Here is a 25871-nt window from a genome sequence, read left to right as displayed (position 1 = left end):
GTACTTTTCTTTTCTGAACATTTTATTTTGAAAGCAAAGAATCATCACTCTTGCTTAGAAGCTTCTGCAAACATTTGCATCTAATCAAAGAACATTCTGGGAGCATGATACTTAGCCTCATATCATTAAACGTTTCAAACCTGTTTACACTTTTTTTAACTGGAACCACTGTCAGTAGTGCAGTGTGACCTTAAACGTTTATTTACAGCGCTCACACTAATAATGAAGGCTTCTCATTAATGAACCATAAATACAAGTTCGAACAGCATTAACATGTCGGCACACATATTACCTAAACTGCAGACAGTTCCCTTCTCTGTAAATTGGCAGCCAAAGGGTTTGTGCTGCTGGGGGTTGGGCCCACTTGTCCCAAGGACAAAATAAGCATGAAAACATGTTGCCCTTGACCCCAAACAACATGTCCCGGGCGTCGGGCGATAGGAATTCCACATCCCTGACCTTGCTTTAGGTTTTGACAAATTTATGAGGAAAGAGACTGAAATCAGTGTGTTTTTACTCAGCCTGCCCTACACTAAATTCTTCTTCGACCTGGGCATCCTGCCTTGCTGCTTTTGGCAGATGTTTGTAATCAAATTCTATGGTGCAGGACTGCAATTGTAACAGTACATGAACAGAGATTGTGAATCAGATACATTTTAGATTTTGTGAGGATGCTATTTAGTTAAGGTGTCTTTGATAACATTAGTTGGGTGACTTTTGAAGTCTGGTCTCTTACTGATGCCTCTTAATGATTCAGGATCTTGGAGGCTAACAGTAATTTGGTGTTTAAGGTTCTGAAATTCTTAGCAACTCTCATGTATTTTCATTTTCTTTTGATGACTTATGTGTATTTATGTATTAAATTAATCATGTTATGTTTTTGCTGGTCTTTAAAAATTCAATGTGTTTTCTGTTACATTTTCTTCTAGACGCTGTGTTTGCTGGCGCCATGCCTACAATGGCAAGTGTAAAGTTATCCACCGGTAGATCGATTGTAAATCACCCACATTATGAAGATGCTAACCTAAGGTACATTTTTTGAAATTACAATTTATAGCTAGCATATTGTCTTTTCATGAAGAGCCATATTGATTATGTAGAACTGCTGTTTGGCCGCAGTGAGTCTGTGGCAAGGATAGGATGGTAAAGGATTTTGTAAGGACATTTCACTTGTAAGTATTCACCCTAAGAGCTCCCAAATGCATCACTTATGTGCCTGAAAGTCCTTTTTTTTAACTAGCCCATATACACTGTACATGTGCTCTAATATCACAGTGCTGGTCACATAATTGACATCTCTTTAGGTAGTTTCATATTTACAAGCTAATTGGTTTAGATCTAATGTGCACTTCCTTAGACAAGACATTGACTGCCTAGATCCTGCCATCGGCTCATCTTATTCGTTGTTCACACCTGCCTGTTTTGCCTTCATCAAGTTCACGCTTTTTTGACAATATTATAATTTCTGGTTTCTGTATTAGGAAACAGTTTATAAAGAAGATAATCAAATCTCACAGGATTTGCTTAGTTTGCAAACAGATATTGAAGATCCCACACCAAGGTTGTTGTCATTTTCGTTTACATATAAATATGCCTACTCCTCACATTGTTCAGCCGATCCTTTAGAACAGTGTTAGCCATCAAATAATTCAATAACACTTCTTACTGTTTTACTTGAGTTACTTTTTACGAAGTATCTGGTAACAGGTTTGTAAAATGGTTCAGCTAAGATACAATTCATAAACTCATCAGACTCTCTCTTCATGGATTTTGTATTGGCCTAAACTTACATTTAATTAAATTCCTTCAGAAAGAAGGTAAGCAGAGTGGTAAACATTGAGACAGACATCTTGTGGTTGAAGTCAGGCAACACCACAAAACTACGTTTCTCTGAAAAGAGACTTGCTGTGATCATGTGTTATATTATACCCGCCAAGGAGATCCAAAAAAACATCGAAGATCTTTAGAACTTGGAAAGTTAACTAACTACATCTAGTGCAAGTACAAACATTAAAGTAGAGTTGCAGGGTGGTCTGTCACCCTCATTATGATTGTCATAGTCAGAGCTAATTGTCTATAAGTCTTTCTGAATATTATAACTAAACCAGTCTTGCTCAGTCTAACATGGGTATTGGCACAATGGAGAGCAAGTGTACATTTCTTACTTCAGTAATCATACAAATCATAAAGCTGCAGGACTGGTGCAAATAAATTGGGTCATATCAAGACACCATATAAAGTAACTGTGGTTTAATATTGCAGTCTCTAATATTCTGTGTAACATTACTGGAAACGTAATGTCAATAATGTTTAGTTCGTTTGGGCACCAACATTAAATCTAGCTGTTCAGAATGCCTTCAGAACCAGGTCCTCCAATTACAGGCTGCGGCAGGGCCCAGCACAAAGGCTGGTAAATCACAGGAGAGAAAATTCACACTTCCTCTCCAAGTGCTTTTGAAAGTAGCACAAAATAGGCAGAGATTGTGAATGTATACTGTCACATTATACTAGGCCTGACTAGTGACCTAATGCTCCTTTTTTCTGATGGATCCTGTAGAAAAAAGTTCCCTTTTTGTGTGGTCACCCCCATTTTTTGCTGAATTCTATTGTTGGTTTTAGATCCTGCACACTAGAGGACTGCTGCCCCATACCCAGTGTAGGTTGTTTGACCCTTATAACTTGTAGAAATTGGCTAATCACTGATTGACTTATTTATCTGTCTTGTAAGGCCACAGTACAGAAAATACACCTATGGCCTAAATAGTTAGTATGTCACCTTTGAACTCCAGCCCAGCACTTATTGTGCTATCTAGAAGATTGATAAAGGAAAACATGGTTTGTTGCCTGACTATTGCACTGAAAAACCTGTAGTTCAGCATGTTAAAGTAACCCTTTCTAACAGATAAAAACCTCACATTTAAATGTTAGTAAGCCACCCCTACATAAACCTTATAGCCCACAAGGGTAAGGGTTTGTGTTATTTAAAATGAATGTTGCTATGGCCCTACAGTGATAAGAACCTAAAAGCTATTTTCACTGTGACTGATAATATTATTGTAGCTCAGGAGTAGGACCAGCTAGAAGAAAAATGAAATTATTAACTTTAATAGTTATTAGAAATTTGATTTTTAATAAATATCAAGGAAAGGTTATGAATAGAATGTTAGCCTTTACCTGCAGAGCTTTCTGAAGGCTAATTTGCATCACCCTGTGCCATCTCCCAGCTTGTGTCAGCTCAAGAAGAAGAATGAATTTCCTCGTAGGAGCACACAATAGACTTATCTGAATGGGCAGATATAACTCCTCTGAGCGCAATAGAATATGCAGGATGTGGGGTCTTGACCTTCCTGGTGACCTCACAGTGTCACATCTTGCTTGGCAAGTCTGTCCGAAGCACATGTATAAGTTGTGCGCCCTTCCGAGGGATAAAAGAGGTTGCCAGAACAATTCTTATGTCTCCCCACTCTGGTTGCTGAAGGACCTGCTTTTGTCTTACCAGACATCTAACTTTGGTTTTGTTGTGGGCACAGGGCTTGCTTCAAACTCAATTTAATGTGCTAGATGTGAGAGGGCACTAGGATTGCCATAGTACAGTGCCCACTCATCATCCCCCCCAAACCACTGCCTGAGCCTCAAAGCCCATAATTAGTGTGGCCGAAAACCTTCCCCATCAATGGTTTGCCCTTATACATTGTATTTTGGACATGTTTGCAGCAAAGCAGATAGGAACTACTGCAAAAGTAGGAAGATCTGAGCCTGGTTACCTTTACTCCACTCATCAGAGAGGACCTAGTCATGTCTTAAGTAGTCTCCCACTCATAGGCTGATGAACCCTACAATGCTGTACCCATTTCTTTACAATACTGTTGGATTTGTTAAAGGATACCAGGCGGCTAAATATTTGACCCTGAGAAGGACCTATGGAGGTTGGTCTCCTACTTAAAATCCAAGAGCAGAAATATCTCAAAGGATCATAAGGCTGATCCTCCGGTGTGGTTCCTGTAATTTAAAAAGCTGAAGAGGGCATTTCTGTGAAGAATCCCAGCTGGCCAGTTGCACCTTGACCTGGGATGGTCTTTGCAGCTGCCGTCTGCCTGACACCGTGAACATCTCTAAGTGCTTTCACTGCGGTCTTGGGTATTTTGGAAGCGTACATCTGTAGTTGTTTGGACACCAAAAAAAGTTTGTGAACTTGTTAAAAAGAAATGCTTCAAGGGGACTCACTGAGAAAAGTATCCAACCAGCAGTTTTACAGCATCGGACATGACTGGAACATATCCTTGGTGGTTCAACACCTGGCTCTTAACGCCAGAGCAGGCGAAATCAGCCGAAGAGGCCAGCAAATCACGAATGGCGTCTCCACCCGGAGGTGGAGCAAGGTCTTTTTCAGCAGTGGGGGGAGCCTTGGGTTAGATCTATTCGCCTCCATCTAGAATGCGCAATGTCAGCAGTTTTGCGAGATGGAGTTTGTCAGGCAACTCTTGCTTGGAGACGTTTTCATTGCAAGTGGAACTCAGGCCTCCCTTTTGCCTTTCTGCCCATACCACTCCTGCCCAGAGTTCTCAAGAAGATCAGGAACGAACTGGCCCAAGTCAACCTTGTGGCTCTGGAGTGGGCACGGAGAGACTGGTATCCTGAGCTACTGAGCTTGGCCATCAATCTTCCGATCAGGCTGCCCCCTTCAGAAAGATCTTTTGTCGCAGCAGCAGAGGAAGGTTCTTCACCCGAACCTTTCCAGTTTTTGCCTTTGTGTGTGGAGATTAAGCAGCAGCAGTTGAAAACTTTTGACCTTCATCCCGAAGACTGCAACATCGTCTTGGTAGCTAGGTGTCCCTCCACCAAGATGGTGTTCACCTGATGTTGGAAGTAGATTGTGGCATGGTGTGTAGAACAATCTTTTGATTCCCTTTCTGCTTTGACTATGTATATACAATTTCTGCTTTCTTGTGTTGCCTGATCAACCCTCTTTGTTCAAATCCCAAATTGTACATAGGTTCCTCAATAGGTCCCTCCTTCTCCGTTCATTATGCCCCAGTGGGACCTTAATTTATTTGTAAATTTCTTTGATGTGTGCCACTTTCGAGCCTCTCCACAATTGTTCACTCAGGCTTCTCACACTGAAAGCAGACTTCCTTGTGGCAATTACATCTGCCCGTCAAGTGAGTGAGCTGAAGGCCTTGTCATCTAAGCAGGCTTACCTCTATATATATCCTGACAAACTGGTGCTTCGCACAAGGGCCTCTTTTCTGCCAAAAGTGGTCACACACTTTCATGTAGGCCAATCAGTCACCTTGCCTACTTTTTACGCACCCCCACATCCTTCTAAGGAAGAGGAGAGACTCCACTGTCTGGATCCAAAAAGAGCATTGGCATTCTACCTTGACCCTACCCATGAGTTCCAGGTGGATGACCAACTCTTCGTGGGGTATGTGGGTGAGAAGAAAGGTCAAGCGTTGCAGAAGCGAACCATCTCTCGTTGGGTCGTACTCTGCTTCTAGATCTGCTACGCACTGGCCAAGAAGCAACCTCCAGAAGGTATGCAAACTGTCCACCAGAGCTAAAGCTGCGACCACTGTGTTAGCATGCAGAGCTCCAGTCCTAGAGATCTGCCAGGCAGCAACGTGGGCATCTCTGCACATGTTTACAAAACATTACTGCCTGAACAGTCAGATCCGTAGTGATGGGCATTTAGCCTCTTCAGTCCGGCAGAACTTTCTCGTTTGAAATTTGTTCGCAGACCCACCTTCGGGGATGGTATTCCTTGGGTATATATTTAGACATAAGGAATCTGCTGCTATAAGTCATTATCAGATGAACAAGTTACTTACCTTCGGTAACGACTTATCTGGTAGAGACTATGGGCCTCATTTCGAGTCTGTCGGTCCATTGACTGCCAGACTCACAGTGGTGCTCAGACCGCCGCCGTCAGGTGTGGTCCGACGCCATATTTTGACCTTGGTGTAGCCGCCACGGTCCAACCACCAGGTTGCGGCCAGCCGACAGCCTGGTGGTGCTGGCGGTCTCAATCCACCAGGGCAGCGCTGCTTGCTGTGCTGCCCTGGGGATTACGAGTCCCTTTTCCACCAGCCTTTGCATGCCGGAAAGTGGGTGCCAGGGGCCCCATGGCAGCCCCTGTACTGCCCATGCACTAGGCATAGGCTGTGCAGGGGTCCCCATGGACAACCCCAGTGCGCTTTCCACAGCCGGCGGGGAACTCGTAATAGGGCCGGCGGGCGGACGACTGGCATGGCGGTCTTCCGTGCGAATGAGTTTGGCGGCGGCCTCTGCCAAACTCTAAATCTAGTTGTAGATTCATTACAGATCCACCCTTTCTCCCTCCTCTACAAATGGATTTCTAGGGACAGGGATGACCTCTTTCAGGGCCCTAGTTTTGACTCACCATTGGTCAGTGTTCTTCATGGCTCCGTGCTTCTGTTGTGGAAAGTCGTGAAAAGAAACTGATGGCAGCGCACCTGGGTGGCACCTATGTTGGTACTGCAGTGTCACTTTCGACACAGACGATGTTGTCGACAGACAGCGAGCCAGTTAATGACACCTAGAGGTGCAGTGGTACTGCTCAAGAGAAATCTTCTGGTTCCAGTCTGTCACCTGCAGAGAATTCATAGGTAGGAAATCTAGAGCTAGATATAGTCTCTCCCAGTAAGACGTTACCGAAGGTAAGTAACTTGTTCTTCTGGTGGATACTCTGTCTAACTACAGATTCCTCACCGCCCTCTTGCCTTCCCATTCTGTGGAATTAATTCTGTTCCTTCTAAAAAGGTTCCAAATTAGAGATCTGCACACTGGCACAAATAAATGTTTCTTGAACTCCTCGTCTGAAGATGCAGACAATGTCAAGAAAGAAACTTATTTCATGGTGCTTGGGTGGTGCTAATATGCAGGCCTAGCCATCCCTTTTGGAGTGGAGTGGGGTAATTGTGAAGCCACACAATGCGACCTGTTTCAGTGTGGTGCCTTGGGATATTCTGAAAGTGAGGAATCTCTGGTTAGATATTTTCCACCAGAATGAGAGTTATTAAAGGTACGTAACTTGATCATTTAAGTGGCTTGCACCTGGGTGAAACTCACTCACCTGGTTCCAACCGCAGAGACGATGCTTGACCCCAAATCTCAGCTGGGGCAACTTAGTAAAACAAGTAACAACTGTCTAGTTCCATAAACGGCCCCAGATGGGAAAGAGGGATGGGACAAAACAAGAAAAGATGAACCTGCATCACTGAGAGGACTGCTCTGCTGTCTTGTGAACTGCCTAGTAGGATCAGGACTCCCTGCACCTCATTATTCTTTTGCAGGTGTGGAACACTAAAAACAACAAGCGGCAATGTTACCCATAGGTTTTCAACTTCAAATAAACTATCAATTATTTATACTAAATGTACACTTACAGACATCATCATAAATATTGCATGAGAGAGATCAGAAACCATTTCAAGAATAAACTGGAGACTTTCTGGTACTCTGGAACATACGAGGCTCGGAATCAAACTTAAATACAATTTCAAGGTCTAGAGGTTTCTTCCAAAATACTAGATGCAGCTTGTCAAGAACACAGTGGCAAACTTTCAGTTTGGGCACAGTAAATTTGTGAATGCTGCAATGCAAGAGTCCAAAGTGCTGGGCCTTACAGGGTAAATACTCAGACAATGTCCAAAGTCCGAAAACATGCTCATGCCTTCATAGGAATCAGTCTTTAAAATATTTGCTAACCTCTGGATTAGTGTGAACTAACCTGAGGGGAAAGTACTTAGCCTTGTCTAGTACTTTAACTGGAATCCGAAGACGTCAGGAGGCTTGATGCAAGAAGCTCAAGAGGAGGCAGAATCAAAGCTCATGATGGAAGACACTAGCAGGCTTGGAAGACTAGAGTGCTTGAAGGTCCAGGCAACTCAGGAGGTGAGTGCAAGGACGATACTTGCTCAGGACAGGAACAAGGCCATGTGCAGATGCAGGTCCAGAGGGGTGTATTTATGCTAGAATAAATGAGTGTTCCAAAAAGCACATGTCCCATGTGGAAGCGTGGAATGTACCAATGAACATGGAGATTATCATGTGGATTAGTGTGCACTAACCTGAGGGGAAAGTACTTAGCCTTATCTAGTACTATAACTGAAATCTGAAAACAACAGGAGGCTCACTCCTAGAAGCTAGAGGAGGCAGATTTGTATCTCATGAAGGAAGATACTAGAAGGTTTGGAAGACTGGAAGGTCCGGGTGACTCAGGAAGTGAGTGGAGGGACAGAACCTGCGCAGGACAGGAACGAGGCCAAGTGCCAATGCAGGTCTACAGGGGTGTATTTATGCTAGAAATGCGGGTCAATGTTTCAAGCTTCCTGGGAGGGGGACCATGAAGTGTTCGAGAAGGGAAAGCACTACAAGGGAAGTGTGACATGAGCCCGGCAAGTAAACTTTACAGCACATAAAACTCAAGATGGAGTAGTGACAAAACCCTTTCCATTTGAAAAATACATGAGGCCTGATGCAAATTTAAAGGCTACCATTTTCATTAGAGGTGAAACTGAAGATTTAGACAACACAAAAGGCTTTGTGTTTACAAAAATTCAGAAGAAATCCCTAGCCAGTTAGCAACATTTTTCACAGTGTCTGTTGCTTACTCATAGAAGCTTGAGGAATTAAGCAGCTGAGGCTGAATCACTCACTGATATATTTATTACCACTTGCCAGTGAAACTGTTACCCTTTTTTGAATTATTTTATCTGGACTGCACATATCTGCAGTATCATAGATTTAGAAGCAAGTTTAAGAGACAAACAAAAAAGAAATTAAAGTGTACAAATGTAACAGGTCACAATAGCAGAACATATCAAAAAAGGAGAAAGGCATATCTTGTTTATAACGTGGGGCATCTTATTATACAACATCAACAGGTAGATAAAGAAGAATTTTTAGTTAGCATATCCTTCAGAAAAGTAGTCTGACCTGTCTTTTCTTTAGTTGTAAATGAGGTTATACACAGTAAAAGGCAAATTTTAGAAACAAGGGGGAAATGTTTCTTAAACAGTATGGACTTCAAATAGCGGCCAGTGCAAAATAAAAGTAAATGAGAAGGCGATATTCCTTTTAATGTAACATTAGAGGTTTACAAAAGTGTACTGTATTGGACACTGACCCAAGCAAAAGCAAGATAAATCATATGATCTTTATTCTCCTTCCATGGATAATCAGTTGTCTACCACAAACACAACTCACAACTAGAAGGAACTCTGATTTAGCGATACAAGATAAGAAAATGCTGGCAATGCATTGTGCAGGCCCAACATCCTCAAAAAACGGTTTCAGATTTATGGGCCCGATTCACAAAGAAATTTATGAGTGTGTAGTAGTGCTACCCCTGCACTACTACTTCACATATTAATAAATACAGTCCCGATAGATATGATTGAATATCCATGCCTATGTCGGCCCCCATCTACTGTGTGCAGAGTTATCTGCAAAGGGTGCTTAGAACTCTCCACATGTATTCCTGCATTTTAGGTGCAAATGTGGTAGTGGCAAACGTGAGTGACTGCAAAATTGGCACTATCTATTACAAAATGGGAGAAGCAAAGGGAAAATTAAGGAAGGGCAAGGGAAATGATTTGCAAACTCAAAAACATTACTACAAATGTGTATTTCAGTTCTAATTCATTTAGGTTACACCAACCTCTACTCAACCTAAACAGGCTCAAATGTATCCCCGCCCTTGGACTAAGTCATGTGCCACAACTGGCCACTCAGGAGTACTGCAAAGGAATTACAAATAAATCACTGGAAGTTTTATCAGCACTAAGATCTATATGTAAAAAATAAAGTAAAAACAAATTGGTGATATCAATTTAGATACTGTACATATCCACACAAATTACATCATATAAGTATCAAAATAAGATTAATGTCAAAATATTAATGTAACTTTAGACAGTTCATGAACATACATACATTACATTGGAGATATGTAAATAAATAAAATAAGTTATATCACTGCAGACACTTATACACATCGCATTATAAAAATTTAAGGCTCAATACCCCAGTTAAGGATTTGGCTTTGCTCTCTTTCTTGCGAGACACGGACTGCCGTATCTGTCTAGTGCAGGAAACACAACTTATTAAGCGGGATTGACCGAGGCTCAGATCCCGCTGGGTCACCAGACAGTTCTTTTCCTTTGGACCAAAAATGTCAGGGTGAGTGGCGATCTTGTTTGCTTATAAGTTTCAAGGTAAATTGTTAAAAACAAAAAAAGATATTCCAGACAACTCCTGGTATTTTGGGGTTTGCTTTGGCCCACTACCCACACATTAGGATCAATTTATGCCCCAAACGACAATCAGGAAACGTTTCTCAATTCTGCTCTCACTTAGATCCAAGCATCCCCAGACAGAGATGTACTGATTGTGGGGGATCTAAACATAGTCATGGAGTCAGACCTGGTCAGATCCGCCCAAAGGATGGGGCAAACCAGAGCTCTCTTGAACGCAAGCCTGCGGTGGGTGAGAGACCTGGAGCTGGTTGATGTATGGTGTGACTTGTGCCCAACCCAACAGGACTATGCATTCTTTTCAGCCTCCTGTCAGACCTATGCTAGGCTAGATTAGTTCCTTGGTGTAGGAAAGCACCCTTTTTGGCATGGTTAGCCCCCAATTATTTCCTAGTATCTGATGTGATTTTGACTGAAAATACACTGGGTTCCTGATAACCAGGTCCCCAGTGCCAGATCTGTTTTCCAAAACTGCACAGTTGTTTTCCCAATTGGCAAAACCTTTAGCACCCTCTGTAACTCCCTAGTAAATGATACCCTTTGTACCTTGGGCCAGGGCTACTAAAAAGGGTCCCTAATGGCCACAGCACGAATTGTGCCACCCTAAGGGACCCCTCACCAAGCACATGGCACGCTGCCATTACAGGCTGCATGTCTTGGTGTAGACAAAAGTGAAAACAGAACATGGCACACAGCCTGTGTGCCATGTCTCCTAACAATACATGTAATATATGTGACACGCCTCTAGCAGACCTTATAGCCCCAAGGCACGGTGTATTATAGTACATATGAGGGCAAATCTGCACAAACAGATATGCCCCTGCTATGTATTTGTCAATTCTCAGACATAGTAAGTGACCAGGGAACCCGTTTTAAATACATGTGCTGGACACTGGTCACTGCAAGTTCCCCAGCTACATGATGGCTTCACTGAAGATAGGGATGTTTGGTATCAAATATCTCATGCTGGTGAACCCACACTGATGCCAGTGTTTGACTTACCAATACATGCACCCAGAGGGCACCTTAGAGGTGCCCCCTGAAAACCTGCCAGCTACTATTGTGCCGACTGACTGGTCCTGACCAGTTCAGCCACCTTAGCCACATTTCTGACCCCTAAGGTGAGAGCCAGAGCTCTCGGAGGCCAGAGACAAAAGTCTGCACTGGCCAGGGGTGTTGACACCTCCTCCAGGCAGGATGGACATTCCAGGGTAGGAAGCTTCAAAGGCCTAGCCGCTTTTGTAATGCAACCCTGGTCTCTTGGTGGCCAGACAGGCGCGAAGATTAGATAGATTAGGAGGTGCACCCTCATCTTGCCAGTCCACCCCTAAGGTGGATGAGCTGAAGTGGACACCACTTCTTAAATTCCTCCATCTCGTTTTTGCTGGAATTAGACAGCTAGGGTCAAGGTTATGCCAGCTTCCCAATGGAAGTGGTCATAAAGAGTGTGTAGTGACCCTAAAGGTGGGCAACCTATTGGCTGCCACCTGGCGCTCCCAGTAGCGCCCCGAAATTGAATAGTTCGATGGCATCTGTCGCTGTAGATACGCATGTTTTGCAATAGCTCGCCATCTGGTGTTGGGCCGGAGTGTTACAAGTTGTTTTTCTTCGAAGAAGTCTTTCGAGTCACGGGACCGAGTGACTCCTCCTTTTGTCTCCATTGCGCATGGGCGTCGACTCCATCTTCGATTGTTTTTTTTCCGCCATCGGGTTCGGACGTGTTCCTGTCGCTCCGAGTTTCGGAACGGAAAGATAGCTAATTTCGGAAGATTTTCGTCGGTATTGTTGCGTTCGGGATCGGCGTAGTTAGATTCAACACCGCATCGAAGATCGAAGAGCTCCGGTGCCCTTCGGGGTAGTTTTTCGATCCCCCGTCGGGGCCTGGTCGGCCCGACCACGTGCTGAAGAACGCCGATGGAACGGACCCCGTTCCGTTTCTGCCCCAAATGCCACAATAAATACCCCTATACAGACCAACACTTGGTCTGTAACCTGTGCCTGTCACCTGAGCACAGCGAAGACACCTGCGAGGCCTGTCGTGCGTTCCGGTCCCGAAAAACTCTCCGAGACCGTCGAGCCAGAAGACTTCAGATGGCGTCCACGCCGACAGCCCACCGGGAGTTCGAGGAACAAGAAGAGGAGGGATCCTTTTCGATCCAAGAATCGGACTCCGAAGGATTCGACGATACACAAACCGTGAGTAAGACGTCGAAAACCACACAGAGGAAGATTTACAAGGCCCAGGGGACGCCACTGCCATCAGGCCATGGCTCCACCCATAAATTCGGTGACCGACCGTCGGCACCGAAAAAGGCCCAAACAATGCCGAGATCGTCCGACTCCGGTCGAGACACCGGCACGCAGCCTTCTCGGGACCGAGAAAGTGCTGGAGACAAGCCTCGACACCGAGATGCCGGTGTGGACACGGCTCGACGCCGAGACAGCGGCACCGAAGAAGATCGACGCCGAGAGGTTTCGGCCCCGAAAAAGAAAAAAGTCACCTCGGAGCCGAAAAAACACGCAGACAGGGTTTCGGTCCCGAAACAAACTGCAAGCGACCCAGCTTCAGGCTCTTATACAGAAGAGCACTCGCTAACCTCCCAAATGCAAAAGCATAGGTTTGAGGAAGAGCTACAATCAACTGATGTGAACCATACGCAAAAGCGTATTTTCATACAGCAGGGGACAACAAAAATAAGCACCCTTCCCCCCATTAGAAGAAAGAGAAGGTTGGAGTTCCAAACTGAACAGACACCACAACCAAAAGTGGTGAAAAGAGTTACCCCACCACCCTCTCCTCCGCCCGTGATTAACGTCTCACCAGCACAAACTCCATCACACTCCCCAGCTCACACCACCATAAGTCAGGGTGACCAAGATCAAGACGCATGGGACCTATACGACGCCCCAGTGTCAGATAACAGTCCGGAGGCATACCCTACGAAGCCATCTCCACCAGAGGACAGCACCGCGTATTCTCAAGTGGTGGCTAGAGCAGCACAATTTCACAACGTAAGCCTCCACTCAGAACAGGTCGAGGATGATTTTTAATTCAACACACTCTCCTCCACCCACAGCTCATACCAAAGCCTGCCTATGCTCCCTGGTATGCTCCGGCACGCAAAAGAAATCTTTAAGGAGCCGGTCAAAAGTAGGGCAATCACACCAAGGGTGGAAAAAAAGTATAAGGCGCCTCCTACAGACCCGGTTTTCATCACTACACAGCTGCCACCAGACTCTGTCGTTGTAGGAGCAGCTAGGAAAAGGGCCAACTCCCACACATCTGGAGATGCACCACCCCCAGATAAAGAAAGCCGCAAGTTCGATGCAGCTGGTAAGAGAGTCGCAGCACAAGCTGCAAACCAGTGGCGCATCGCGAACTCCCAGGCACTATTTGCGCGCTATGACAGAGCCCACTGGGACGAGATGCAACATCTCATTGAACATCTGCCCAAGGACTTACAAAATAGGGCAAAACAAGTGGTTGAGGAGGGACAGACCATTTCCAACAACCAGATCCGCTCCTCCATGGACGCTGCAGATACAGCTGCACGGACAATTAATACATCTGTAACTATCAGAAGGCATGCATGGCTCCGAACGTCTGGATTTAAACCAGAGATTCAACAAGCAGTTCTCAATATGCCTTTTAACGAAAAAGAACTGTTCGGTCCAGAAGTGGACACAGCGATTGAGAAACTCAAAAAAGATACGGACACTGCCAAAGCCATGGGTGCATTCTACTCCCCGCAGAGCAGAGGGAATTACAGCACATTCCGTAAAAAACACCCTTTCGAGGGGGGTTTCGGGGTCAGAGCACACAAGCCAGCACCTCACAAGCAACACCATCCAGTTACCAGGGACAGTATAGAGGAGGTTTTCGGGGACAATATAGAGGAGGGCAATTCCCTAGGAATAGAGGAAGATTTCAGAGCCCCAAAACCCCTACTACTAAACAGTGACTCACATGTCACTCACCCCCTCCACACAACACCAGTGGGGGGAAGAATAAGTCATTATTACAAAGCATGGGAGGAAATCACTACAGACACTTGGGTTCTAGCAATTATCCAACATGGTTATTGCATAGAATTTCTACAATTCCCTCCAAACATACCACCAAATGCACAAAATTTGACAACACACCATTCCAATCTCCTGGAGATAGAAGTGCAGGCACTATTGCAAAAGAATGCAATCGAATTAGTGCCAAACACACAAATAAACACAGGAGTTTACTCACTGTACTTTCTGATACCAAAGAAGGACAAAACGCTGAGACCAATCCTAGACCTCAGAGTAGTGAACACTTTCATCAAATCAGACCACTTTCACATGGTCACACTACAAGAAGTATTGCCATTGCTAAAACTACACAACTACATGGCAACTTTAGACCTCAAGGATGCTTATTTCCATATACCAATACACCCATCGCACAGGAAATACCTAAGGTTTGTATTCAAGGGAATACATTACCAATTCAAGGTACTGCCTTTCGGATAAACAACCGCACCAAGAGTCTTTACCAAATGTCTAGCGGTAGTCGCTGCACACATAAGAAGGCAGCAAATACATGTGTTCCCATATCTAGACGACTGGCTAATCAAGGCCCATTCGTTAATAGAGTGCTCAAATCACACAAATCATATCATACAAACCCTCTTCAAACTAGGGTTCACCGTCAATTTCACAAAATCCAAAATTCTGCCGCGCAAGGTACAACAATACCTGGGAGCCATAATAGACACATCAAAAGGAGTAGCCACTCCAAGTCCACAAAGAATTCAAAATTTCAACACCATCATACAACGCACGTATCCAACACAAAGGATACAAGCAAAGATGGTACTACAACTCCTAGGCATGATGTCTTCATGCATAGCCATTGTCCCAAACGAAAGACTGCACATGAGGCCCTTACAACAGTGCCTAGCATCACAATGGTCACAAGCACAGGGTCACCTTCTAGATCTGGTGTTAATAGACCGCCAAACTTACCTCTCGCTTCTGTGGTGGAACAACATAAATTTAAACAAAGGTCGGCCTTTCCAAGACCCAGTGCCACAATACGTAATAACAACAGATGCTTCCATGACAGGGTGGGGAGCACACCTCGATCAACACAGCATACAAGGACAATGGAACGTACATCAAACAAAACTGCATATAAATCACTTAGAACTTCTAGCAGTTTTTCAAGCACTAAAAGCTTTCCAACCAATAATAGTTCACAAATACATTCTCGTCAAAACAGACAACATGACAACAATGTATTATCTAAACAAGCAAGGGGGGACGCACTCCACGCAGTTAAGCCTGCTAGCACAAAAGATTTGGCGTTGGGCAATTCACAACCAAATTCGCCTAATAGCACAATTTATACCAGGGATCCAAAATCAACTCGCAGACAATCTCTCTCGAGATCACCAACAGGTCCACGAATGGGAAATTCACCCCCAAATTCTGAACACTTATTTCAAACTCTGGGGAACACCTCAGATAGACTTGTTTGCGACAAAGGAGAACGCAAAATGCCAAAACTTCGCATCCAGATACCCACACAAACAGTCCCAAGGCAATGCCCTATGGATGAACTGGTCAGGGATATTTGCATACGCTTTTCCTCCTCTCCCTCTCCTTCCTTACCTGGTAAACAAACTCAGTCAAAACAAACTCAAACTCATATTAATAGCACCAACTTGGGCAAGGCAACCCTGGTACACAACGCTGCTAGACCTATCAGTAGTACCCTGCATCAAATTGCCCAACAGGCCAGATCTGTTGACACAACACAACCAAAAGATCAGACACCCAGATCCAGCATCGCTGAATCTAGCAATCTGGCTCCTGAAATCCTAGAATTCGGGCACTTACAACTTACCCAAGAATGTATGGAAGTCATAAAACAAGCCAGAAGGCCATCCACCAGGCACTGCTATGCAAGTAAATGGAAGAGGTTTGTTTGCTACTGCCATATTAATCAAATACAACCATTACACACAACTCCAGAACATGTAGTGGGTTACTTGCTTCACTTACAAAAATCTAACCTGGCTTTCTCTTCCATTAAAATACACCTTGCAGCAATATCTGCATACCTGCAGACTACCTATTCAACTTCCCTATATAAGATACCAGTCATTAAAGCATTCATGGAGGGCCTTAGGAGAATTATACCACCAAGAACACCACCTGTTCCTTCATGGAACCTAAATGTTGTCCTAACTAGACTTATGGGTCCACCTTTTGAACCCATGCACTCCTGCGAAATACAGTTCCTAACCTGGAAGGTGGCATTTCTCATCGCCATTACTTCCCTAAGAAGAGTAAGCGAGATTCAGGCGTTTACAATACAGGAACCTTTTATACAACTACACAAGAATAAGGTCGTCCTAAGGACCAATCCTAAATTTTTGCCAAAGGTTATTTCACCGTTCCATCTAAATCAAACAGTGGAACTTCCAGTGTTCTTTCCACAGCCAGATACCGTAGCTGAAAGGGCACTACATACATTAGATGTCAAAAGAGCATTGATGTATTACATTGACAGAACAAAAAACATCAGAAAGACTAAACAACTATTTATTGCATTTCAAATACCTCATGCAGGAAACCCAATATCAAAACAAGGTATAGCCAGATGGATAGTTAAATGCATCCAAATCTGCTACCTTAAAGCTAAACGACAGCTGCCCATTACACCAAGGGCACACTCAACCAGAAAGAAAGGTGCTACCATGGCCTTTCTAGGAAACATCCCAATGCAAGAAATATGTAAGGCAGCCACATGGTCTACGCCTCACACATTCACCAAGCACTACTGTGTAGACGTGTTATCCGCACAACAAGCCACAGTAGGTCAAGCCGTACTAAGAACATTATTTCAGACTACTTCCACTCCTACAGGCTGATCCACCGCTTTTGGGGAGATAACTGCTTACTAGTCTATGCAAAACATGCGTATCTACAGCGACAGATGCCATCGAACTGAAAATGTCACTTACCCAGTGTACATCTGTTCGTGGCATCAGTCGCAGTAGATTTGCATGTGCCCACCCGCCTCCCCGGGAGCCTGTAGCAGTTTGGAAGTTACCTTCAACTATTTATATATGTATCATCTCAACCTTAAATAGGTGCATACTTAGTCACTCCATTGCATGGGCACTATTACTACAATTCAACTCCTACCTCACCCTCTGCGGGGAAAAACAATCGAAGATGGAGTCGACGCCCATGCGCAATGGAGACAAAAGGAGGAGTCACTCGGTCCCGTGACTCGAAAGACTTCTTCGAAGAAAAACAACTTGTAACACTCCGGCCCAACACCAGATGGCGAGCTATTGCAAAGCATGCAAATCTACTGCGACTGATGCCACGAACAGATGTACACTGGGTAAGTGACATTTTCATTAGGTGGCACCCCTGAACCTAAGAACTCCGGCCCTAATGACCCACTGAAGAGGAGAAGAGAAGCAGCTGATCTGGCACCAATCCAGCCAGGCTGGCTGCAACCCGCAACGGACTCGGCACCAAAAGACGGCTCGTCCTGCAGCTGAGCCTCCAGAAACCCAGGAGGACTGCCTGCCTTTGACAAAGACTCAAGACTCCCATGAGCAGCGGACCTGCTCCCCCAACCAACTCTTAAAACAAAAAAAAGGACTCTGTAGCGTTCGGAGCTTCAAGAACCTGACACCTGAAGTCACCACTGCACTCGCCGTCACTGACCCGAGTGAGAGTGTACCTCCTGTGCCAACAAGGTTTCCTAGCTCCCAAGAGTCTGATTTTATTGTGGTTTCACCCCTTCTGGACTCCCCAAAGTCACCTACAGTCTCTTCACGCGGCCTCCTATCCCACAGGCTCTGTGGTGAGTTAAACCTGACATTTGAAGCAACCACTGCTCCCATCGTCTACGCCCTGATCCGAAGTGGGTCTCTAGTGTCAACAGCGTCCCCCAGCTCTCCTGAGCTTGAGTACACTGTGGTTCGACCCCTCCTGGACTCCACGACGATGCATGCAGCCTCAGACCATAGGATCCCGAACTGACAGTGCTTCCGGACACAGAAATCCAAAACCAAAGGACACCCCTGCATGCATCACCCCTCGGCCTAGGAGAAGAGGACTAAAGGTGCACCTTCATCCCGAGCACCCCAAGGTTGTTACCTACCTGTTGGTTTTCCCCGACTGGCTTCCTATACAGAGCCTGCAGCCTATTTCCACTGAGACCAGTCCCCATTGAAATACATTGGGCACCCGATACCATACTACACCTTTGCACCTGGTTGCCCCAGTGCTGCCCGAAGTGACCTGTTGGTGTGGTCCTGACCTTTGGCCAATATTTACCTTAGGTCTCAGAGTTTGGTCTCGTAAGTCGTCGTAAAGTACCTGTTTGCTGAACCTGTTTTCCTCCCATAGCTTAACATTGAAGAACTCAAAATTGCACTGTGTCCTCTTTCGCAAGTGAAAAGTATTTGTGCGTAAAAATGTGCTTACCCAGTATCGAAGTTCTTGGTTTCAAAGTGTATATAAAAAGAAGTGTAATATTTGTAAATTGGTCTCGGATTTATATGTGTGTCTCATTTATTGTGACTGCAACAAATGCTTAGCACTACCCTCTGATAAGCCTAACTGTTCGCTCGCGCTACCACAAAATACAGCGTTAGTACTATCTACTTTTGCCTCTGCAAACCAATTGGGGTCCATTGGACTCTCTGCACGGTGTACTTCTTTTTGGTGCACCATATAGAGCGCTAGCTTTCTACACTAGGGAACACATACATCCATGCGCTAACCACACGAGCCAGCATTGAGACATCCACCCTTTCCCACTACCTGCCTATCACCTTATAATTCTGGGCGGCGCCCATAGACACACCTACACAATCAGGGAGACTTAATGACAATTTACTGAAACATGAGCAGGTGATAGTTACTATCAATTGCAGAAAAGTATCCTTTCCCAACATTAATGATACCCTTCACATTACCATCTGATATTGTGGGAGACATTGAAAGCGGTTATCCAGGGAGAATTTACTTCACAAATGACATGATTCAATAGGGAGTGACCGGATAAGAGAATGGATCTAGAAGGGAAGGTTAAAGACCTAGAGAAGGCTAATAAATAAACAGCATCCAAACGCCTATGGCAGCAAACTCGCATTAGCAAGACAACAACTTAAGGCACTGGATACTGACAAGATGCTGGTGCTTCTATGGCTAAAACATCACTACTATACAGGAGGCAATAAGGCAGGCCATCTATTGGCAAGTTAAGAGCAAAACTGCAGGACAGCACAAAAGGACATATAACTACACAAACGGGGGGAGGGTTGGGGCAATGAAGAATGCCACTAGTATAGCCAATGTGTTTCGTAGTTTATATGCAGGGCTCTGCACAGCCTACCCCGTATCCCTCTCTAGCATTGACACATACCTAGTGGATGTCTCGCTACCATCCATAACACCTGAACAGGAGAGTTCACTTGAAGAAGATATTACAGTAGCAGAAATTGTTTCTGCAATAGCTAGACTCCGCTTAGGGAGGCACCTGGCACTGATGGACTCCCAGATTTCTATAAGATGTTCTGCATTCTGCTGGCCCCAGTATTGACATGGCTCTACAACGACTTTGCAAAGATTGAAGCCCTGGCCTCATCCATGCAGGAAGCAGTAGTGACTTACCCAAGCCTTGGAAAGACCCATGCGCTGCTCCCCCTACAGATCCATGTCACTACTGAATGTAATTTTGAAGCCCTTGAGGGGGTATTAGACCAGAGGCTAGCTTTGTACATGCCTGGGGCTGATAGCCCCAGACTAAACAGGTTTCATTCCTGAAAGAGGATGCAGTGGCAACACTAAACAACATCCACACCTTCTGGATCTCCATTAATGACAAAACGTCTTTTGACCAAATCCATTTTCCATACCTAGCCGAGACACGAGAAAAAGTGTTTCTGGGTCCTTGGATCCAGAAATGGATATTTAGTGGGTATGTGGCTGCAACAGTGAGAGTTGAGGTCAGTGGCCTTCTCTCTTGAGGCCCCTTGTATTGCGACAGGGGACGAGGCACCGTTGGCCCCATCTCTCTTCCAGTTCACACTATTTATGAAGTCATTGGCCAAAAGGAAATGGTTCGATCGAAATATAAAAGGGGTGCAGTTGGTGTGCACCAACAGAAAACAGCCCTTTATGCTGATGATGTCATGGTGATGCTAATGGCTTCCCTGTCCTCTATTATGGCACTACTCTCTGAACTAGATGAGTTTAACAAACCTCAAGTTTTTAAATTAAGACCTCTAAATTCCTAATTATAGCCCTTAATGCACCCCAAGGCTTTATTGTTGCCCTCACAAAGAAGTACCCACTGCTCTGGACACAACACCACATTCCTTATTTAGGAATCTTAATCTGCTCTACTGTTGAAAATAATGTCAGTCTTAATTACATAGACTCACTAGCTGCCACCCGTACCGCGTCTCACAGCTGGAGAATTGGGAGACTGACCTGTTGGGCCAAATCGAGGCAATTAGGATGACCTTGCTTCGTAGAATATTATACTTTATGCTAACAATCCCGAAAATGCTAGAATAAATGCAGAGATTCATAGACCACTTAATCTGGGATGGCAAGACACCCCGATTGAGGAAAGATAGTTCCTACCAGGTGAGAGAGGAGAGAGGATGCACTACTGTGCAATGGTGCAACTCTGCTATATGGTGGAATGGCATTGCCCCACCTCCGAAAAAAAAACACTGGTGTTTCATAGACCAGTCAGTAGCAGGCATACACATTTGGAAAGTCCCCTGGCTGGTGAAAAAGCCGTAGGCTGCCCAACGATTACACCTCCGCAGTCGTGAAGGCGATGTTAGATGTATGAGGCAGACTTGCTACAGCATGCCTTTCCCCTTGACCCCCATACTGACCAATCCTGACTGTACGCAGGCAGCAACGGGTGTCGCACACCAGGCCTGGCAGGATCTCAAATGGTTAAAGGGTGGGGGATGTCTTCACAGCAGAGGGCATTGCACGCTTTGAGCAGTTAAAACAGGATTAAGATCCCCCAGAGAACGACTACACTATTGGCAAATCCAACACTGGGTCCTGCAACCCACCATGAAAAAGACGCCACGTAGAGTTCTTCAACTTGTGAAAAGTGGTTAGTCATGAAAAGGGACGACAAGCACATTCTGTCAGATATCTATAGATGTTTATGTCGCCAGGCCATCACAGACCACTCACCAGTGCAAGAGCGATGGGAGACAGAACTAGAATGGACATTGACGGACAGGAAGTGGAGGGACATGTACACTAGAGCAAGGGTCTCAGCTACTAGCAACTTAGGAAAGGGCTCTTGTTAGAAATGGGGTCTCTAGTTGGCAGAGGTATAAACCCTTGTCCAAGTAGGGACCACAATCCTAGTCACGGTAAGTCACAACACAATCCAAATTATCCTGTGCCTAGTTTGGTAGTTTGGCACTGAGCAGTCAGGCTAAACTTAGAAGGCAATGTGTAAAGTATTTTTGCAATACATCATACAGTAACACAGTGAGAACATCACAAAAACCCACCACACAAGTTTAGAAAAATAGATAATATGTATCTGAATAAAATAAGGTCAAAACAATGAATCTCCAATGCACACAAGCAAAGTTATGAATTTTTAAAGATTAAATCTCTCTTAAGCACTTAGAAACACAACAGCTCCAACTGGGGCTATAACGGCGTTGTTGACTGAGTCGTTCCCAATAATCCAATGCCACAGGCACCGGTCACGGAGTCTCACGGACCCCCAGCTACAGTACCTTTTGAAAACGAGGATGCAAAGACATTGCATGGAGTCGGGACGATGAGGCGTTGCTGGGGCCGGTGTGGCGTCAGTCCCTTGCGGTGTCCAGGGAGATGAGGTGTCGGTTCCACACTGTGAGACAGGTGGAGGCTAGGCATCGGTTCTGTGCAGTTGCAGGGGGAGCTGGTGCGCGGTAGGTGGCTATGTCTCGGTCCCTTGTCACCCGGTGGGGTCGATAGATCCAGTCGGTCAAGACGTGATGTGTCGACTTCATAGTGTCACAATGGCCATGTGTGACGTCAGCGGTGTCGCGGCAGTGTCGGACCTGCGTTGCAGTCCGCGGTCGTTCTATGCAGCGATGTTCACGAATCGGTAGCAGGCTGCGGCGTCGGTGCTGGCGTCGCTGAAGTCTGTCCTGGCGTCGCTGAAGTTGGAAAACTAGCTAGCTGGTGAAGTTTTTGCTGTCCCTGAGTCTTCAAAACAGGAGAGCACTTATAGGGAAGACAGAGTCCTTCCAGCAAAATCAGAGGCCAGGAGGGCAGCAGGGCCACAAGCAGGGCCTCAGTCCTTCTCAGCAAAGCAGTCCAGATGAGTTCTTTAGGCAGCCAGGCAGCTCCTCTAACAGAGTTCAGGTGTAGGTGTCTGATTTGGTAGGGTCAGAGACCCCGTTTATAGACCCAAAACTGCCTTTGAAGGGGTGGAAACTTCAAAGAGTGGTTTTGAAGTGCACAAGTTTCCCTTTCAGCCCAGTCCTGTCTGCCAGCATCCCTGTGGAAGGTTGTCAGTCATTTGTGTGAGGGCAGGCCACTGGCCTTTGAAATGTAAATGTGAGCCCCTCCACCCTTTTTGCCCAGGAAGACCCATTCAGTATGCAGATGAATGCAGATGTGACTAAGAGTCCTGTGTTTGTGGTTGTCTGGGTGGATTGCACAAGGGGAGCTGTCAACGATCACAGACCAGATGTGGATTGGAGACAGGCTGTAAAGCACAGATTGCAGTAAGTGGCAGAGAAATGCCCACTTTCTAAAAGTGTCATTTCTAAAATAGTAATATTGAATCCTACTTCACCAGTAAGCAAGGTTTTCTATTACCATTCTTGCAATACTAAATATGACAGGGCTACTCCATCCAGATCAGAATCTACCACTTGAAGGTATATGAGGGAAGATCTAATGCTAGTCTATGAGAGCAGGCCTCATGCTAGTGGAAAACAAATTTATGATTTTTTCACTACCAGGACACGTCCTGCCTTTTACCTCCATAGCACCCTGCCCTATGGGTTACCTAGGGCCTACCTTAAGGGTGACTTATATGAAGATAAAGGAGAGTTTAAGACTCAGCAAGTAATTTTAACTGCCAAGTCGAAGTGGCAGCGAAACTGCACACACAGGCCTTGCAATGGCAGGCTTGAGACATGTTTAAGGGCCTACTTATGTGGGTGGCACAATCAGTGCTGCAGGCCCACTAGTAGCATTTAATTTATAGGTCCTGGGCACATGTAGTGCACTTTGCTAGGGACTTACAGATAAATTAAAAATGCCAATTGGGTATGAACCAATGTTACCATGTTTGGGGGAGAGAGCATATGCATGTTAGCGTTGGACAGCAGTGGTAAAGTGCGCAGAGTCCTAAAGCCAGCAAAAACAGTGTCAGGAAAATGGAGGAAGGCAGGCAAAAAGTTGGGGGATGACCACCCTAAAGCTGTCAGGGCTAACAGCACTCTTCTGCAGATGACTCTTTATTGGTACTATAGACTGGAACACGTTTAGAAATAGTGCCCAGCCACACCTTCCACATCCACACCTTCCACATGTTGGAGGAATTGTGGGGGTAAGGACATAAAGCACATTATGTGGGATTGCCCAAAAGTGGCTGCATACTGGGAGGAAGTACTTCACAACATAAATGCTATGTTTCATACTGGCCTGCTGTAATTCCTGGCCCTATATCTTGCAAGGAATGCTCAGTTCACTGACCTACCCATTGCGGTCCCCCTGGGGCAGAGCCATAACAATGGTCATGTGTGCAGCCAGACTGGCCAGGCTGGGGCACAGCAAGTGCTCCAGATTTTGGAGAGTGATTTCAACATCTTTGGGGCCTTTTTGGGATGGAGAAAATCACAGCGGACATATACCACCTAGATATATCCTTCCATACGACATGGATCATGTATTGACTTTAAGTCTCAGGAGTTCTGAGAGTTCGCCTGCCCCAGGTACCGACGGATACTACCCCTGACGTAGACACCACATCATCCTCCCGATCGACACCAGAAGGTCTATCACTCAAGCCCTCGTCACCAGCAGTCTGGACTACGGTAGCACTCTTCATGAAGGAATCTCTGCACGCCTCCTAAAATGACTCATCCTTGTCCTCCCCAGAAAAACTCATAAAAATATTAATATAAGGAAAATGAAAAATATGGAAATTATTAATGAATTATAAAAACATGACTGTTCTTGTCTCAAAAACTACTTTGCCACACTCACATACAATGCACATACTAAAAACAATCTCTCTCTCTCTTTATTAAGAGTTATTAATATAACTGCAGCTGATATCTGGTATCCACAACATCTTGGCTACACAAGGGGAGGAGGGCAGAGGCAGAAAGTGGATTTTATTGTTGTGCTCTAAGCAATAATGTTTTCGGGTGCATATTTTTCTGTTAGTGCCTTTCAGAGAATCTACAGTTTGGGGAATATTGCACATCATGTCAATATTTCTGAAAGGTGTGACCCTGTTTAATTATAAGGATTCCATTTTCCTATTCTAACAAGAGTATTCTGAAATCATATGTTGAACTTGGGACTTTTGTATTGGTGTATTGAGTCAGTATGTGTGTTTTAAGTCTAAAAATAGTCCAATAGTTTTTTTTATTTTCAATGCAGTCTAATATCAATATTTTCCTTTTTCTTTGAAGGGCAGTAACTAAAATAGTGTATTCAGTCTACAGTCGAAAGCCAGCAAAAGAGGTAAAGGCAAACCTGAATAAATTAGGAGTTCAGTACTACGTTCTAGAAGATTCATGGTGTGTGAGGAAAACAAAGTGAGTATAAAGCAACCTTAAATAGCAGATATTATGGTATTTGTTCTTTTTGCACTATAACAGCGGAGAGTTGAAAAAAGGGATATCAGAACCCTGATTTGCTAGCTAAGTTCCCTCTTCTTATTTGCAGTTTAATGTAATTTATATTCTGTTGTCTTCAATAGAATCCCATTTTTTGTCTGTCACAATAAGAGAAAATAGTGAAGCTCAAGATTATTCATAAAGATTGTAATATCCATCTCAATAGTATGACAGCTGATGCAAGTCATTACTGTTGCACCTTTTACAGTTATGTCCAGTCACAACTGCAGCATTTTGTACTAATAATTCTACCTGTTTCCTGCAGAGTAATGAAAGGTCCATGCTGAACGGGATACAACTAGAGAACTTTCTACTTAGCACAAATGTGAAAAGGATTTGAAGTCTGTGTGGTTCTTTCTGTACTCAAGTGTATTACACACAGATCAGGTGATTCTCCCTGACACAGACATATTATGTCTATCTAGGCTGTCTTTCAGACCCATGTCACCAATACAACAATATCCCCAGAAAGGAGCGATGCCTTCAATCATTGCATGTTGAAGGTCTCAGTCGTAATTTGAATCAGTCATCAGTGAAGCCATTTGGTGCTGGAAGTATCAGCCAATCACATAGGACGTTTTGCCTCTTTATACTTCTGTACCGTTTCAGTGGTAGTGAGATAGGTCCATATAGGGAGGAGTGCTCACTTGCATAGTTAGCACACTCCTCCCTATAA

General features: G+C 44.8%; 1 protein-coding gene across 1 annotated transcript in view; it reads left to right on the top strand.

The window, feature by feature from the left end:
* DPY19L1 (dpy-19 like C-mannosyltransferase 1) overlaps positions 1-25871 on the top strand; it is a 377005-nt gene that overhangs the window by 314456 nt on the left and 36678 nt on the right. Inside the window, exons 20-21 of the mRNA XM_069215489.1 lie at positions 930-1029; positions 24989-25114. Coding sequence (XP_069071590.1) covers positions 930-1029; positions 24989-25114 — 226 coding nt within the window. The remainder of the gene's footprint in view (positions 1-929; positions 1030-24988; positions 25115-25871) is intronic.

Source organism: Pleurodeles waltl, chromosome 2_1 (genome assembly GCF_031143425.1).
Source record: "Pleurodeles waltl isolate 20211129_DDA chromosome 2_1, aPleWal1.hap1.20221129, whole genome shotgun sequence".
Classification (NCBI taxonomy): Eukaryota; Metazoa; Chordata; class Amphibia; order Caudata; family Salamandridae; genus Pleurodeles; species Pleurodeles waltl.
Note: the sequence above shows the minus strand (reverse complement) of the source record. Positions and strands in the feature narration are given on the sequence as shown.